At 36.8% G+C, this 19,176-nt stretch overlaps 1 protein-coding gene across 2 annotated transcripts in view; it reads left to right on the top strand.

The window, feature by feature from the left end:
- The window catches only part of PAK2 (p21 (RAC1) activated kinase 2), a 126,738-nt gene extending 109,030 nt beyond the window's left edge, over positions 1–17,708 (top strand). For both annotated transcript variants that reach the window (XM_036875151.2, XM_057501485.1), the window contains exons 13-15: positions 1,683–1,879; positions 13,355–13,492; positions 13,884–17,708. In XM_036875151.2, coding sequence (XP_036731046.2) covers positions 1,683–1,879; positions 13,355–13,492; positions 13,884–13,970 — 422 coding nt within the window. In that variant the 3' untranslated portion in view covers positions 13,971–17,708. The remainder of the gene's footprint in view (positions 1–1,682; positions 1,880–13,354; positions 13,493–13,883) is intronic.
- Positions 17,709–19,176: the final 1,468 nt, after the last annotated feature.

Raw genomic sequence — 19,176 nt, 5'->3', positions numbered from 1 at the left:
AGTATATGACCCTGCCCACAGAGATGATGAGGGAAAAAAACATGCGAACCTCTTTTCCTGATTATCTTCTGCTGTCAGCATGGTAGAGTCATGGGGGAACAATCCCAGACTTCCTTTTCCTCTGCTGGCTGTAATCTCTCAGTCCCAACCATGCCCTCTGGAGGATTCAAGAACTTTTACCGAGGTTTCTCCAACTATGCAAAATTCTTGCATTAAGAGACTGAAACTTTTTTCTTCTATGCTGCTGAAGAGGTTGGCTCCTTTTTCAACATCTTTTTTAAGATACATCTTCCAAATACTATTCAACCACAAGAAAGGGTCTAGGTTCTATCAGATGGTCAACTATAAGATTACTAATCTCAGTCTTAGTGGACAAGTTAGAAATGGACCTTCTCATACATTTTTGATAGATACTCATGTAAACTTGATTAGACTTGTTTGGATAACGTACTTAACCCTTGGACAATATGGGTTTGACCTGCACAGGTTCACTTAATACAGAGATTTTTTTTCAGTAAATATATTGGAAAAGTTTTTGAGATTTGAAACAATATGAAGAAACATTTTCTTCACTCTAGCTTTATCATAAGAGTACAGAATGTAATACATATATGAAATGTGTTAATCAACTTCATGTTTTAGCAAGGCTTTCAGTCAATAGTAGACTCTTAGTAATTAAGTTTTTGGGGAGTCAAAGTTAATACACAGACTTTGAACTCCATAGGGACAGGGGAAATGGGTGTCAGCACTCCTAACCCCCCACATTGTTCAAGGTCACCTGTATTTTATTCTGGCTCTGCTGCTTACAAGAGGAATAATCTTAAGTAAGTTACCTAAAAATATGTATGCCTCAGTTTCCCCACTTACAAAATTCAAATAATAATAATAAATATACCTATCTCACAGTGTTATCATAAAGACTAGGTATGTTAATTCTTAAAGGTACTTGGAACAGTACCTGGTTTGTTATAAGCACTCATTTTAGCCATAAATGTTATGATTTGACCTAACAATTGCTCTTTCTGTATTCTTTCCTATAGAATTACTGAACATACACACAAGTAGAAAGATGTTCTCTGCAACATTGTAAAAATATCTTAAATGTCTAAGTATAAGAATGGTTAAATAAAGTATCATTTTTTATTCTGTAATATTGTATAGTTATAATAATGAGGTAGGTCAGTGTACTAATATGGAAAGACCTCTAAAAATAAAGTTTTAAACAGTTTACAAAACATCCTAATTAGGTGAAAAAAACAATATGGTTCACAGATATTATTTGAACATGTGTATATATATAACAAGAAGTACAGAGCTTAAAAACCTTAATGTTGTATGTGGAGTAGAATGGGCTTTACAGGAGAAGGGAGGAAAAAATGCTGCATTCTCATCCTGACTTTCCCACTAACTTAACACTTGAATACCAAACTGGGCACTCTGCTCCTCAGCTAGTAAGATGTTTGGCATAGTGATGCTGTTGAGGACCTTGTAGGTGCAGTTGCAGTAAAATGTGTTCTTTTTCTAGACTCTCTGCTAAGGTTGATACTTAGTAATTCTAACAGTCTTAAAAAACAATGAAGTCTAAACAATCAGGTGTAATTAATTAAGCCATCTAACATGAACTCTTAGATAAAATCATCCATGGACACCATTAATTCGGGATGTTTTGTTTTGTTTTATAGCTGACTTTGGTTTTTGTGCCCAGATCACCCCTGAGCAGAGCAAGCGAAGTACCATGGTTGGAACACCATACTGGATGGCACCAGAGGTGGTTACACGGAAAGCTTACGGCCCTAAAGTAGACATATGGTCTCTGGGTATCATGGCTATCGAGATGGTAGAAGGAGAGCCCCCATACCTCAATGAAAATCCCTTGAGGGTAAGATCAATTAAACACCAGCCTTGTTTTAAGAAAAAGTCTTTTCTTTAAGATGTTTATATAGAGCCTGCTTGTGCCAGTCACTGGCCAAGAATTTAGAGTACAAAATTGATAAACCAGTCTCTGCCTTCCCTCTGCACCTAAAAATCATTTGCTCATTACTGAGTTCAGTATGTTAGGTAATAATTTACTCACTTTTTTTGCAAAGTGTAGGGTCCCTAAATAACCCTTTAGAATACCAATTTTGAACCTTGGCCTCTGTCCTTTAGGTACAGAGATGAGAAAAGCAAGATCACATTTGTGAGAAAGCTGTATAGAGGGCAACGTAAAAGCCCATAAGCAAACAAGAGTGAGGGTCCTCAGGTACAGATATGGTCGGGAGACTTAAAACAATTAAATATTCTAGCTGAGGTGGAGAGTTTGGAGATTTGTTCTTCCCTCCTTCCTTCCTTCTTTCCTTTCTTTATGTTTCTTTTTTTCTTTTTTTTTCCTCCAACTGCTACTTTTAAAAATTACTGTATATGGCTCAATATCAATAGTTATTAAGGAAATGCACATGGAAACCACAATAAGATTCCAGTTCACCATATAAGAATGACTATAATCAGAAAGATGGCCAATAATAAATGTTGGTGCGGATATGGAGAAATTGGGACTTATATACATTGCTAGTGGAAATGTAAAATGGTACAGCACTGTGGAAAAAATGTGGCAATTCCTCTAAAAGTCAACACTGAGTTTACCATATAACCCAGCAATTCCACTCCTAGGAATATGTCCAAGAAAATTAAAAGAATTTACCCAAGAGAACAAAAACTTATACACAAAGGTTCCTAGCAGCATTATTCATAATAGCCAAAAGGTGGAAACAACCCGAATGTCCATCAACTGATGTATGGATTTTAAAAAGTGGTATATCCAGACAATGGAAAATTATTTAACCATAATAAAAGGAATGAAGTACAGACACATACATTGAAATCCAAGAGCATTATGCTAAATTAAAGAAGTCAGATACAAAAGATCACATATTGTATGATACCATTTACAGTAGCTTCTTGATAGTCATGATAGTTAGTTCTGTAAAGCTGCAAATGTTGAATTAATACCAAACCATTTCTTTTAGGGGAAATACAGGGTTAGGGTCCTTATAAGCCTGTGGTCACAACAGTTTTGTCATCCGCTCAGTGCGCAAACTTGCTTTAATGTGTGTTTGTTTTAAGGACATTTTATTTATTGTTATTTCAGTAATATTGGACTTAGAGCCAACAGCATTATAACTCATGTCTGAACAAAAACTTATCAAACATAATGTATTTTCTCCATAAGGCACATCACAGCCTTTTTTTGCACGTACGAACACTAGACGGCACTTCAGCATTATGCTTTTCACCTCTCTGCACATATCCATGAGTGATCACACTGAGTGTAATGATTCTGTGGTTACAAATAAATTTTAGCAAGTAGGTGAATTGGCATATATGGGGTCTGCAAATAATGAGGATCAACTGCCTGTGAAATCTTTAGAACAGGTAAATCGATAGAGATAAGAGACTGATGGCTTCCAGGGAACTGAGGAGGGAATGGAGAGTAACTAATAATGCCTATGGGTGTTCTTTTTGAAGAGATAAAAGTGTTCTGGAATTAGACTGGTGGTAGTTGTACAACCTTATGAATGAATACATTAAAAACATTGAGCTGTACACTTCAAAAGAGTGATTTTTATAGTATGTGAATTATATCTCAATAAAGCAATTATTTAAGAAAAAACTTTTTTTTACTATATATGACTACAGCTTATTGACAGAGGTTCTTTTAATAATTTTTTTTGAGAATAAGTTGGACATGCTATAAAATGGTCTACAGACACCAAGGTAATGGGTACATTTAGGAGGTGCCCAGTCTGGATAGCATTGGATTTTCATGCTCTTTTTCCTGAATGCTTTTCATCCCCTTGCAGAGATTCCAGTTCAAGTGAGCAATTGAGGTATTTAAAGATGTGATTAATTTTAGAACACTTTTCAGAACAATTTTTAAAGAGTCTCTAATTTCATTCATTTGTTCAGAAAATATTAACTTGAGTTCCTGTGTGTCACGCACTGTTCAAGTCACTGTCTGAAAGAACCAACAAAAAATCCTGCCCTCATAGGAGGAAGAGAAAGAAAATAAATAAGAATAATATGTACTATATTAAATGATGAGACTGGTAGAAAGGGATTAGTTTGATTTCACGAGAGTGCTTGGGGAAGGCTTCACTGAGGTGACATTTTTAACGAGGTAAAAGAGTGAAACTCAGTTACCTAAGGGAAGAGTATTTCAGTCAGAAGGAACAGCACTTGCAAAGGCCTTAAAGCAGGAGCATTCCTGATGAGATGTATTCAGAGATCATTAAGGACTCCAGCATAGCTAGCTAGTGTGCGGTGAGCACACAGCAGGAAGAAATGGTAAATGAATGAAGAAATGAGGTCAAACCATGTAGTCCCTTATTTGGCCTTTGTAAGGATTCTGGCTTCTACACCTGTAAGACAGAGATAAGATTGGAGAGAGCAGTGCCTGGTTCTCACACAGGACTGGAAATAGTACCTGCTTCTGTCATCTATAGTGGAAACCTTGTAATTCACAGGATATTGAGTAGAAGATTCGAAAGACTCTTGCCTCAGTGATGGGAAATAATTACCCCTAGACCGCATGTATTGCTGCGGGCCCACCTCACAGATCTTAAAAACCAGACCCAAAGGGATCTGTGTGTTTTCAGGTAACTTCCTCAGAACAAAGTTCAAGAATATTTATAAGAATACAGAAATCGAAGAGGGGTGGAGACAACATGGCGGCGTGAGTAGGACAGTGGGAATCTCCTCCCAAAAACATATATACTTTTGAAAATACAACAAACACAACTAGCCCTAAAAGAGAGACCAGAAGACGCAGGACAGTGGCCAGACTGCAGCTACACCAGCGAGAACCCAGCGACTGGTGAAAGGGGTAAGATACAAGCCCCGGCCCGGCAGGACCCGAGCGCCCCTCCCCCCAGCTCCCGGCGGGAGAAGAATAGGCACAGCGGGAGGGAGACGGAGCCCAGGACTGCCGAACACCCAGCCCCAGCCATCCGGGCCAGAGTGCAGACACAGTACGTGCCCAGGGGGCCCTGGATACTGGGGGAACAGGGAGTAAGACCTCTGAGCGGGTGCCTAGGCTGATGCCCCTGTGACAAAGAAAAGCGGGGGCTTTTTGAAAGTCTTAAAGGGACAGGGACTTAACAGCTTGACGGAAACAACCCAGGTCACAGTACAGCAGCTGGAAATTACAGGGAAAACCGGGTGCACTAACGCCGTGGGCAACAGCTCTGAGACCCCTCACGGAGGCAAACAGTCAAGCAGCCCCCCCATCCATTACCCCACCGGGCGCTGCGAAAGCAGAGAAGCAGCCTGAGACAAATTCCGCCCACAGAAAGGGAAATTTCTCCCTTCCGGCCAGGCAAGACACAAAGACCCAGTCTACACGCAATTACCCAACACAAGCCACTAGGGGTCGCAGTTGTCCCAGTAAAGAAAGGCCAGTAGCAAGTGAAAATTTTGGCCCTCCCAGCTGACAGTCAATAGCACCTGTCAACATGAAAAGGCAAAAAAATATGATCCAGACAAGACTAACCCAGACAGCTTCGGCATCTGCTACATCTTCCCCTGAGAAGGAATCTGGGGAGATAGATTTAGCCAGTCTTCCTGAAAAAGAATTCAAAACAAAAGTCATAACCATGCTGATGGACTTGCAGAGAAATATGCAAGAACTAAGGAAGGAGAATTCAGAAATAAAACAAGCTCTGGAAGGACTTCAAAACAGAATGGACGAGATGCAAGAGACCATTAATGGACTAGAAAACAGAGAACAGGAACGCAGAGAAGCTGATGCAGAGAGAGATAAAAGGATCTCCAGGAATGAAAGAATTATAAGAGAGCTGAGTGACCAAACAAAAAGGAACAATATAAGAATCATAGGTATTCCAGAAGAAGTAGAGAGAGAAGAGGGGACAGAAAATGTCTTTGAAGAAATAATTGCTGAAAATTTCCCCAAACTAGGGGAAGAAATGGCCTCTCAGACCACAGAGGTACACAGAACTCCCATGACAAGGGATCCAAGGAGGGCAACACAAAGACACATAATAATTAAAATGGCAAAGATCAAAGACAAGGACAAAGTATTACAGGCAGCCAGAGAGAAAAAAAAGGTTACCTACAAAGGAAAACCCATCAGGCTATCATCAGACTTCTCAACAGAAACCCTACAGGCCAGAAGAGAATGGCATGATATACTTAATGCAATGAAACAGAAGGGCCTCGAACCAAGACTACTGTATCCAGCACGAATATCATTTAAATATGAAGGAGGGATTAAACAATTCCCAGAAAAGCAAAAGTTGAGGGAATTTGCCTCCCACAAACCACCTCTACAGGGCATCCTACAGGGACTGCTCTAGATGGGAGCACTCCTTAAAAGAGCACACAACAAAACACCCAACATATGAAGAAGGGAGGAGGAGGAATAAGAAGGGAGAGACATAAAGAATCATCAGACTGTGTTTATAATAGCTCAACAAGCAAGTTAAGTTAGACAGTAAGATAGTAAAGAAGCTAACCCTAAACCTTTGGTAACCACAAACTTAAAGCCTGCAATGGCAATAAATTCATACCTTTCAATAATCACCCTAAATGTAAATGGACTGAATGCACCAATCAAAAGACACAGAGTAATAGAATAGATAACAAAGCAAGATCCATCCATATGCTGCTTACAAGAGACTCACCTCAAACCCAAAGACATGTACAGACTAAAAGTCAAGGGATGGAAAAAGATATTTCAAGCAAACAACAGAGAAGAAAGCAGGTGTTGCAATTCTGCTATCAGACAAAACAGACTTCAAAATAAAGAAAGTAACAAAAGACAAAGAAGGACATTACATAATGATAAAGGGCTCAGTCCATCAAGAGGATATAACCATTATAAATATATATGCACCCAATACAGGAGCACCAACATACGTGAAACAAATATTAATAGAACTAAAGGAGGAAATAGAATGCAATGCATTCATTCTAGGAGACTTCAACACACCACTCACTCCAAAGGATAGATCCACCAGGCAGAAAATAAGTAAGGACACAGAGGCACTGAACAACACACTAGAACAGATGGACCTAATAGACATCTACAGAACTCTACATCCAAAAGCAACAGGATACACATTCTTCTCAAGTACAAATGGAACATTCTCCAGAATAGACCACATACTAGGACACAAAAAGAGCCTCAGTAAATTCCAAATGATTGAAACCCTACCAACCAACTTTTCAGACCACAAAGGCATTAAACTAGAAATAAACTGTTCAAAGAAAGCAAAAAGGCTCACAAACACATGGAGGCTAAACAACACGCTCCTAAATAATCAATGGATCAATGACCAAATCAAAATGGAGATCCAGCAATATATGGAAACAAATGACAACAACAACACTAAGCCCCAACTTCTGTGGGACACAGCAAAAGCAGTCTTAAGAGGAAAGTATATAGCAATCCAAGCATATTTAAAAAAGGAAGAGCAATCCCAAATGAACGGTCTAATGTCACAACTATCGAAATTGGAAAAAGAAGAACAAATGAGGCCTAAGGTCAGCAGAAGGAGGGACATAATAAAGATCAGAGAAGAAATAAATAAAATTGAGAAGAATAAAACAATAGCAAAATCAATGAAACCAAGAGCTGGTTCTTCGAGAAAATAAACAAAATAGATAAGCCTCTAGCCAGACTTATTAAGAGGAAAAGAGAGTCAACACTAATCAACAGTATCAGAAACGAGAAAGGAAAAATCACGACGGACCCCGCAGAAATAAAAAGAATTATTAGAGACTACTATGAAAACCTATATGCTAACAAGCTGGGAAACCTAGGAGAAATGGACAACTTCCTAGAAAAATACAACCTTCCAAGACTGACCCAGAAAGAAACAGAAAATCTAAACAGACCAATTACCAGCAACGAAATTGAAGCGGTAATTAAAAAACTACCAAAGAACAAAACCCCCGGGCCAGATGGATTTACCTCGGAATTTTATCAGACATACAGGGAAGACATAATACCCATTCTCCTTAAAGTTTTCCAAGAAATAGAAGAGGAGGGGATACTCCCAAACTCATTCTATGAAGCTAACATCACCCTAATACCAAAACCAGGCAAAGACCCCACCAAAAAAGAAAACTACAGACCAATATCCCTGATGAACGTAGACGCAAAAATACTCAACAAAATTTTAGCAAACCGAATTCAAAAATACATCAAAACCATCGTACACCATGACCAAGTGGGATTCATCCCAGGGATGCAAGGATGGCACAACATTCGAAAGTCCATCAACATCATCCACCACATCAACAAAAAGAAAGACAAAAACCACATGATCATCTCCATAGATGCTGAAAAAGCATTTGACAAAGTTCAACATCCATTCATGATAAAAACTCTCAGCAAAATGGGAATAGACGGCAAGTACCTCAACATAATAAAGGCCATCTATGAAAAACCCACAGCCAACATTATATTGAATAGCGAGAAGCTGAAAGCATTTCCGCTGAGATCGGGAACTAGACAGGGATGCCCACTCTCTCCACTGTTATTTAACATAGTACTGGAGGTCCTAGCCACGGCAATCAGACAAAACAAAAAAATACAAGGAATCCAGATTGGCAAAGAAGAAGTCAAACTGTCACTATTTGCAGATGACATGATACTGTACATAAAAAACCCTAAAGACTCCACCCCAGAACGACTAGAACTGATATCGGAATACAGCAAAGTTGCAGGATACAAAATCAACACACAGAAATCTGTGGTTTTCCTATATACCAACAATGAACCAACAGAAAGAGAAATCAGGAAAACAACTCCATTCACAATTGCATCAAAAAAAATAAAATACCTAGGAATAAACCTAACCAAAGAAGTGAAAGACTTATACTCTGAAAACTACAAGTCACTCTTAAGAGAAATTAAAGGGGACACTAACAGATGGAAACGCATCCCATGCTCATGGCTAGGAAGAATTAATATCGTCAAAATGGCCATCCTGCCCAAAGCAATATACAGATTTGATGCAATCCCTATGAAACTACCAGCAACATTCTTCAATGAACTGGAACAAATAATTCAAAAATTCATATGGAAACACCAAAGACCCCGAATAGCCAAAGCAATCCTGAGAAAGAAGAATAAAGTAGGGGGGATCTCACTCCCCAACTTCAAGCTCTATTATAAAGCCATAGTAATCAAGACAATTTGGTACTGGCACAAGAACAGAGCCACAGACCAGTGGAACAGACTAGAGAATCCAGACATTAACCCAGACATATATGGTCAATTAATATTTGATAAAGGAGCCGTGGACATACAATGGCGAAATGACAGTCTCTTCAACAGATGGTGCTGGCAAAACTGGACAGCTACATGTAGGAGAATGAAACTGGACCATTGTCTACATGTAGGAGAATGAAACTGGACCCATATACAAAAGTAAACTCAAAATGGATCAAAGACCTGAATGTAAGTCACGAAACCATTAAACTCTTGGAAGAAAACATAGGCAAAAACCTCTTAGACATAAACATGAGTGACCTCTTCTTGAACATGTCTCCCCGGGCAAGGAAAACAACAGCAAAAATGAACAAGTGGGACTATATTAAGCTGAAAAGCTTCTGTACAGCAAAAGACACCATCAATAGAACAAAAAGGAACCCTACAGTATGGGAGAATATATTTGAAAATGACACATCCGATAAAGGCTTGACGTCCAGAATATATAAAGAGCTCACACGCCTCAACAAACAAAAAACAAATAACCCAATTAAAAAATGGGCAGAGGAACTGAACAGACGGTTCTCCAAAAAAGAAATACAGATAGCCAACAGACACATGAAAAGATGCTCCACATCGCTAATTATCAGAGAAATGCAAATCAAAACTACAATGAGGTATCACCTCACACCAGTAAAGATGGCTGCCATCCAAAAGACAAACAACAACAAATGTTGGCGAGGCTGTGGAGAAAGGGGAATCCTCCTACACTGCTGGTGGGAATGTAAATTAGTTCAACCATTGTGGAAATCAGTATGGAGGTACATCAAAATGCTCAAAACAAACATACCATTTCACCCAGGAATTGCACTCCTAGGAATTTACCCTAAGAATGCAGCAAACAAGTATGAGAAAGACCAATGCACCCCTATGTTTATCGCAGCACTATTTACAATAGCCAAGAATTGGAAGCATCCTAAATGTCCATCGATAGATGAATGGATAAAGAAGATGTGGTACATATACACAATGGAATACTACTCAGCCATAAGAAAAGGGCAAATCCTACCATTTGCAGCAACATGGATGGAGCTGGAGGGTATTATGCTCAGTGAAACAAGCCAAGCGGAGAAAGAGAAATACCAAATGATCTCACTCATCTGTGGAGTATAAGAACAAAGGAAAAACTGAAGGAACAAAACAGCAGCAGAATCACAGAACTCAAGAATGGACTAACAGGTACCAAAGGGAAAGGGACTGGGGAGGATGGGTGGGTAGGGAGGGATAAGTGGGGAGGAGTAGAATGGGGGTATTAAGATTAGCATGCATGGGGGGTGGGAGAAAGGGGAGGGCTGTACAACACAGAGAAGGCAAGTAGTGATTCTACAACATTTTGCTATGCTGATGGACAGTGACTGTAAAAGGGTATATGGGGGGACCTGGTATAGGGGTGAGCCTAGTAAAGTATTCATCATGTAAGTGTAGATTAATGTTAAAAAAAAAAAAAAAGCAATTCCTGTGTGGTGACCTCCAATGAGCTCGACACAATGAAATAAAGGGCATATAAAAGTGTAGGCAAAGGGTCTGTTTGTGTTTATACAGAGGATCAAAGCCTAATTTGGCTACCCCAAAAATGAACTAAGATATGATATGAAAAAGAACATCCAACATCAGCACTCTCGGGAAGACTCATGACAGAAGATGATCAGCAAAAAAAAAAAACTCCAACAAAGATCCACGCACTGCTACAGGTGTAGATGCACTCATCCCACCAGTTCCTGGACTTGCCATGGGAATGATGAAGGAGATATCTAAGCTGGCCTGTGCATACAGTAAAACAAAAAATTGGACTGGATCTATACTGTTGGAACTCAACCAAGAATTAGGAGAAGTGCAAATTGTAGCACTCCAAAATCTTACAACCACAGACTATTTATCGTTAAAAGAACATATGGAATATGAACAGTCCCCAGGAATGGGTTGTTCTAGTTTATCTGAATTCTCTCAGACTGTTTAAGTTCAGTCGGACAATATCCACCATGTCATAGATAAGTTTTCACAAATGCCTTAAGGTGCCTAACTGGTTTTCTTGGTTTCCCTGGAGATGGCTGATAATTACAGGTATGCTTTGGTTAGGTAACTATATTCCTATTATGTTAATGTGTGTGCACAATTTAATTAGTAGTTTAAAACCTATCCATGCTGAAGTTACTCTACAAGAAGAAATGTTAAAGAAATAATCAATCATCCCAGGTTTTCTTCTGCCTGCTACTTCTATAGCTTTTCTTCTTCCTACCTAATCACAACCTTTAAATAGAACTCGTGCCACATGTCGAATTTACCGAGTATCATAATTCTTCTAAGTGGTAAAGACACCTCAAGACAAATGCTGGGCATAGAAGCCACAGGGCATAAATATGCAAAGAAGTAAAAAGCTAACCTTTTCAAACAATAAGGCTTCTCTCTCACTTACCAACTTAACATTTCCCTGTATGGCCCCGGAAGATGACTGGTTAGCCAGAGACGGGTAAGATTCCTCAAGGGAGGAACAACCTAAGACAGGCACAGTCGCAGGGGGCCATGTGGTGAGAAAATGGGGAGCAGCAGAGGTGAGGCTTAGAACCTCCCCCCTCATGTTCTGAGAGAAATCTTCTGCATACATGGATGTTTATTGCCCTCGTCTAGCTCGGATTAACACATAGTCTACAGGCACACACCTGATCATCTACATTTGCTCTCTTACAACACTAAACTCTGTTTTCTACCTTTATCTCGTATCTACCTACCACTTCAGCATTTTATTAAAAATAATAATAATAGAGAAATGTGGTACCCACATATAAATCAAGTTTAAAAATCAAATGAATATTCATATTTGAACTGTGTATAGTTCATAATGAACAAAACCGAAAGCTTCTGTGATGACTGCCCTTGCACTGTTCACCATGTAACTTATTCACTATGTAAGAATTTGTACTCCATGTAAGAATTTGTTCGTTATGCATCAGAAGATTGGAGACTGACGAAAATTAGGCTTGGGGTGGATTAATGATTGTGCATTGAGTATTGACCCCCCCTATACAGAAATTTATTGTGGTTAACAACTATTTGATCAATAAATATGAGAGGTGCCCTCACAAAATATATATATACACATATATATATATAAACACACTTCCAATTGTAAAATAAATAAGTAACCGGGATGTAATGTATAGCATAAGGAATATAGTCAAAATATTGTAACAACCTGGTATGGTGATACCTGGTACCTAGAATTATCATGTATATAAATGTTGAATCACTGTGTTGTACACCTGAAACTAATGTAATGTAATACTGTTGTCAATTACCCTTCAATAAAAAAGCTAGCAGCATAAAAAAAAAAAAAAAGAATACAGAAATCTCTGGCAACTAGCATACACACTTAAATATCCTGTCAGTTTACCAGCAGGACAGAACAACAGGAAATTACAACTCTCATTGAGAAGAAAGATCAATCAATTGAAACCAACCCAAAACTGACACAGATAAAAGAATTAACACAAAAGAATAAAATAATTATTGAAACTGTATTCCACATGTTAAGTACAGATATTTGGAAGGTTTTGTTTTTTTTTAAATTAAGCTTATAGATAAAAGCTACAGTGTTTGAGATTGCACACTGTAGAAAAAGTGATTAATGATTTAATAATCATAAGCATATAATGAAACTATCCAAAATAAACATAGTGGCAGAAATGAATTTTAAAATGCAGTAGCATCAGTGAGCTGGGAGACAAATTCAAGTGTTCTAATATATCTACAATGAAGTTTGAGAAAGGTAATGGGATACTGTATGTTCATGGGATTGTGGTCATTTTTCTTTAACCTTTGTTAATGTATTATAATTCTTTTATCAATATGTATTCCATTTATAACTCCCAAAATGAAAAAAGATGAAGCTAACTTTTAAAAAAGAAATTAGGGAAATATAGCAGCTAAGAATAAAGGAAAAAATCGCATCCAAATGGGTACAATACCTGACTCTAGTATTTATGGTGGTTGTCTTTGAAGAAATAAGAGATCCATAAACTTTATAAAGTACTTTTTTTCACTTTCTGGAGCTACCGTAAGTCAAAGATGTTCTTCTATTTTTAGGCCTTGTACCTGATAGCAACTAATGGAACCCCAGAACTTCAGAATCCAGAAAAACTTACCCCAATATTTCGGGATTTCTTAAATCGATGTTTGGAGATGGATGTGGAGAAAAGGGGTTCAGCCAAAGAATTGCTACAGGTGAGTTTGAAATGATGCTATTTTGGGTGAAAGTTGACTTTTTGAGTAAACAACAAAGTTTACATAGGGTTAATAACTACATTTTGCCATTCATTAGCAGCTGCATGGCAGCTGCTGCAGTTTAGGATTTCATATGCTGGGAATACAATATCCATGATAATACAATAAGTATATGTTTCTGCATATTATCAATTCTCAGACCAGTTAATTGCTGGCATGAGTATCTGGGTCATTTAAGTGAGATGTATTGATTTGTGTGTTGGTTTTATATAGGTATTGAAATACATGCTTATTAAATCAGTTGTGATCTATAAAATAGTCTTTGGGACTTAATTAAAAGCTTTTAAACTGGTCACATTTATACATTTGTTTTTCCTCCTCTTTCTTGCAGCATCCCTTCCTGAAACTGGCCAAACCCTTATCGAGCTTGACCCCACTGATCATGGCAGCTAAAGAAGCAATGAAGAGTAACCGTTAACATCATTGCCATGGCCTCGTTTCTTTTCCGTTTTCTAAATGAAATCTTTTAATATATGAAAATTATTATTACTCTTCTTGGATTTAAAGAAATGGTCTGCATAACATTGAGGGAAAAAGCAAGTTACTACTTCCTGAAGACAACCAAGAGAAAATTGGAAAACAGAATGACAATTTTTTATTGAATCCCTTTGTTAGGGTCCAAAAAGAAATTGTGGACTGAATCACTAGCCTTAACCTCTTTCAGCAGATGGCCCATCGGGCTATTTATCATGCTTGAGATTTGTATTTTATTTTGCTGACTTAATGGCGATAGAACCCACTCGTTGCCCCCTTTTGGGGGTATTTCCAGTACTTGAATGGCAAATTCAAGTTTTGCAGAGTGTGTTTCATCCGCTAGTCTTCCTTCCTCTTCTCCTCATAGCTTTCTTTTTCCTTGACTTGCCCCTTTTGAGTTGCTTAGAGAAATTTTTCTTAGGCCTAAAATCAAAGCAAGTGTGATAGATACTGTTATAGCTCCTTATATTGGCAAAGGAGCTGAATATAGTTTAACTTTGTATAGAAGTTAGGACCAGCTGTTGTTAGATGTAATAGTTCAGAATTTGAACTGAAGGAAGGGAAGAAAAGTATGTGATTTTTTACCTTTTCTAACAAATGTGAAAGTCAGTTTTAGAAATGTCATGGTAGTGAGTTGTTTGGCATTTGTTACCTGTATAGAGAAAAGACTAATAATCTATATTTATAACTAAATCATTGAGGCAGAAAAAGAATGCCATTGATTCTGCATCCTTACAGTTTTGTTTTCCTTTCTGTTTCCTCCTCAGATTTGGCTTCAGGAACCAAAGCAATTAGTTCTTGTTCCAACTTGGGCTTGATCACTTGGGTTGGTGCCGCTGCATTCCCCTGACCTTTTTCCCCTTCATTTTGGAAATGTTTTTGTATATGTTGTAATTTTAGTTTGTTTGTTTTTTAATTAACCTCTCACCCTATTCCTTCCCACTGGTAAGTAATATAATAACCACTGAATTTTCAGAATTTAAAAGTTAACTCTTTTTTCATCTAAAGGAGAAAATATTTGAGCTAGCAGAGACAAAATAACAGAATTGAACCTTGGTGAGCCCTAAAATAGTTAGATGAGGTTATATTCATGAAAGAGAAATGTCAGTCAGTTTATATATAAAGATGTACCTTCTGACAGTAAACTGTTGAGATTTGTTATAAAATTGCTCCCAACCCAGTACCAACATTTTGCTGTCAATGAGAACATTAGTGACAAGAGAACTTCTTAATAAATTCGTGGATCATTTGAAATGTTGAGTTACTTCAGATTTTCTTCAAATAAGCAAATAATACTCATCTAAAAAACTGGAGAAAGAAAAATGAAATGTGCTTGTTGATAGCAATACTTTTTTTTTATTTAAAAAAATTTTAAAAAGGTCTGTGACCTGTAGCATTAATTATTAGATTGCCTTCTCTTCTCCCTTCCCCTTCTCATTTCTCTTCTCTCCTTTTTAAATTAAAAAAGAAAATTCTTTTTTTGTTTTGCTTTTGGAGGCAGTATTGTCCCTTCCTTACATGCCAAGAGCCACATGAAAGAGAAAAATGTGTGGTTTAGTTCTAGCATTTTGTTCCTACTCTCCACTCTTAACTTCACACCTATGTGCCATCCTGCAATAATACAAATCATGAATAAAAGTAATCTTGATGTTTTGGAGTACCTTAGGGGAATTAGTAGAATTTTATTTCCTATCATTCCCATCATATCTGTTAAGATAAAACATTAGAAATGACTGTTTATTGATGACACAGAAAGGTTTTCACAAAAATGAGTAAAGTAATTGATGAAACATCTACAGCACTTAATAGTTTTCACTTTGATTCCTGATTGCATTTTCCTGTGGTTTCCATTGGCCTTCTATACCTATTATAAATAACAAGAACAAGCTGGTTTCTTTCTGTTGGAAAGCTGCATATAGTGTCTCTTGAGTTCCAGATTTGAACATTCTTTGTAAATAGTTGGATGGATTTTGATAAAGATGTCACCAATGAAATAGAAAACCAACTAGATGGTAAGACTGATTATCACGACCTCGTAAAAGGCACTTCCATACATAAGCCATAGAGATGCATTGAATACAGTGCCAATGCCCTGTTTTTATGCCTTTGACTTAAAAAGGTCTTTTCAGTTTATAGAAGCAGTTTGGGATTTGTACAACTTCTTTCATGGTTACCTGCACGTCCATTGCTGGCAACGGACTTAGTCGTTATAACCTGACTCCTAGGTTAAGGGAGCTACACTGTGGTTTGTTCTTTTCTTACTGGATAAACTAACTTGTAATAGAAATATACTTCAGTTAATTCTGAAATGTGTCGTTTTTAAACAAAATAATCTTAAAAGCAATATGAAATTGTGATTTGTTAATTTTAAATTAAAATGTTCATATCTTGTTGAAAAAAATTCTATCAAGATTCATATTTTTTTAATAACTGCCTTTTGCATTCACCCTTTTTGTCGTCACTTTACAATGAAAACTCATTTAAATCTAAAAGCTACTTTAGTAGTCCTCCTGTGGTATTAGAACAGTATTACTGAAGTGCTTATTTATTGTATTTCACACTCTGTTGATCTTAAAGTTTCCTTTTCTTGTTCCATTTGCTGCTTTTAGGGACAGTTAAAACTGGGGAAACTATGAAAATAATGATTATGTTTTCCTGCCCGGAATAGTAAATGGGTAGAGTGGCAACCAAAGCCAAGGCTAACACAGCTCTGTCTTCGAGTGTTGAGTGCCTGGCACACAGTATAAATTCTCTTCCCTTCCACATATAAATATTAAGCTACTTAAAATATATTTAGTTACCACCAGTCCTAAGCAAACCTGTGCCTTTAATAAGCAGTTTAAAACTACCTATGAGTATTTCTTTGTAGGGCTCACATAAATACATGTTTGTTTATATATACTGTATTCTAGCCAGAATAATTTTAGATCTGATCAGACAGCTATAAATGGGAACAAATTGTTGCCTAAAGAATTTGCATCCATTTTTTAATCTAAAAGTTTTAAAATATACTGAGATCCATATCCACTGAAATGTCAAAAAAACATTATAGAATATAGCTAAAATCCAGATTAATACTCACTTGGGTTTTTTTAATAGCAGAATTTCATAGTAATATAAAAAGCAGATAGCTTTCTTGTCTATTGCTCTCACAATTAAAATCAGTTGTTCCAATGTGTGTGTATATGTGTGTGTATAAGAAGGGGGGCAGGGAACACACAGTTTTTTTCTCATTGAAAACATTTATTGACCACTTTGGCAAAGACACTGTGATAGATACTGGCATTACAAAAGGAGAATCAAGCACTGGCCTGGCCTTGAGAGAACTGAAGTATTTCCCATTTACCATTCTAGAATATAGTCAAATGAACAGAAGAAAGAAACGTATGATAATTCTGTCAAATTTCATTTCTGTATTAAGAAAAGCAGAGAAGTATATTTGGAACTGAACATCTTCGATAGGAATTTGTTACTTTTTTTCCCTTATTTTGGTTGATAGAGATGGAATTAAGTGAAAGTAGCTTGTCCTGTTTTGTCTTCAAATTTTGTACTGACTGATCTTTAATTTAATCCTATCAATTATTTAATTGTTACATTGACATTAACTGCTGTATTTGATGACTTTGTTCAATAATTGTGTTCTTTCAGGGCTAGAAATAAACTTTTATGTTTGTTTTCCTCCTTCCTAAACTTCAGTTCTTTCTTTAGATAGAAATAACTTAAAAGAATAAGTGTAATAGGTGTTCAAAGAACATTATTTTTAAGGATAAATACTTTTTAAACATGTCATGCCACCATTTGAATGTATTACAAAGCTCTAATTTAGAAAGCTTTCCAGAGATCTACAGGTAGTATAAGCATGAGCCTTCTCCTCTAAGTCAGGTTCAGAATACATTTCTTACGAAATACTCAGAATTAGGGAGTATTCATTACATTACAGAACCTGGCTGTCAAAACCAGGGAAACACTTCTGATCTGTTTAAATACCTCCAGTAACTTGGCCTGAAATGCTAATGTTTACTTGACTGTAGTAATAATCTTGCCAGAATTTCTGTTAAATGCTCTAAGAGATCTTTAAAAGTGCAATACTTTAAGGCATCACTTCATTATATGCATTTAATTTGGAATGTGGATACACCCTGACAGGGAAAACAGCTGCAATATAAAGAGTTCATTATCAGAAATAAAAACCACACATTTTTTAGCATGGGGTTGGGGGTGTTTTAGTATGGAGGCACAATGACTGTTTAAAATATATTTGTTACAGTAGTGACTGGCATCTTGCTACACTAATAGACAGTGATTTCAATGGGGTATGGGGGGACTTCATAATATGGGTGAATGTAGTAACCACTATGTTTTTCATGTGAAACCTTCATAAGAGTATATCAATGATACCTTAAAAAAATTTTTTTAAAGCAGCTTGATGAAAAGAACTTGCCTCAGTATATTGAGGTATAATAATAACTACAGGTTGCTACTGACAAAAACAAAATGTGGAATAGAACAAGGATCTTGAAATTATCTGTGTTTGCAGATATTTATAGGATAAGTATATAGAACTTTACATATGATATAAATCAATGGTGAATTAGTTTGAAGAAATGGGTATTTCGTATATGGTATTAAGATATTTGGAGATTTTGTTAAGACATTAGAGGTCTTTCAAATGTAATTTAATCTCAATCTAGATCAAAACAAAAATTAAAAATGTCTCAGGATTGAAAAAAATAAAATGTATTTGTCAGTATAAAGCTGTTGAGTGCTTTTCTAACATTAGTATTTATAGCAAATGCTCAAAACGTAAGAAAGGTTCAAAAATGGATGATTAATTGGACAAGCACTGTTGGTAGGAGCTTAACCATGAGCTTTACAACTACTTGTATATTTTTGGCTTTTTTTTAATTAGGGCATTATTCTTTATGCTAAATTATTCAACAGGCTTTATCTTGTGAAGAGCAATAGGAGTAGAACAATGAAGGGAACAGTCTTTTTAGGCATAGTTATTTTAGGTTTCTAACAAAATAATGTAATGAACAGTGCCAGTCCACAGCTTTGAACTTGCTACTGCCAAGTCCTAATCCACAAAGGCAGCTGCTTTGGATTCAACTGGTTTCAGCATATATGAATCTTAATTTTCTAAATTATAT

The sequence above is a fragment of the Manis pentadactyla genome, chromosome 1 (assembly GCF_030020395.1).
Source record: "Manis pentadactyla isolate mManPen7 chromosome 1, mManPen7.hap1, whole genome shotgun sequence".
NCBI classification, from domain to species: domain Eukaryota; kingdom Metazoa; phylum Chordata; class Mammalia; order Pholidota; family Manidae; genus Manis; species Manis pentadactyla.
This window is presented reverse-complemented; position numbering and strand designations above follow the sequence as displayed.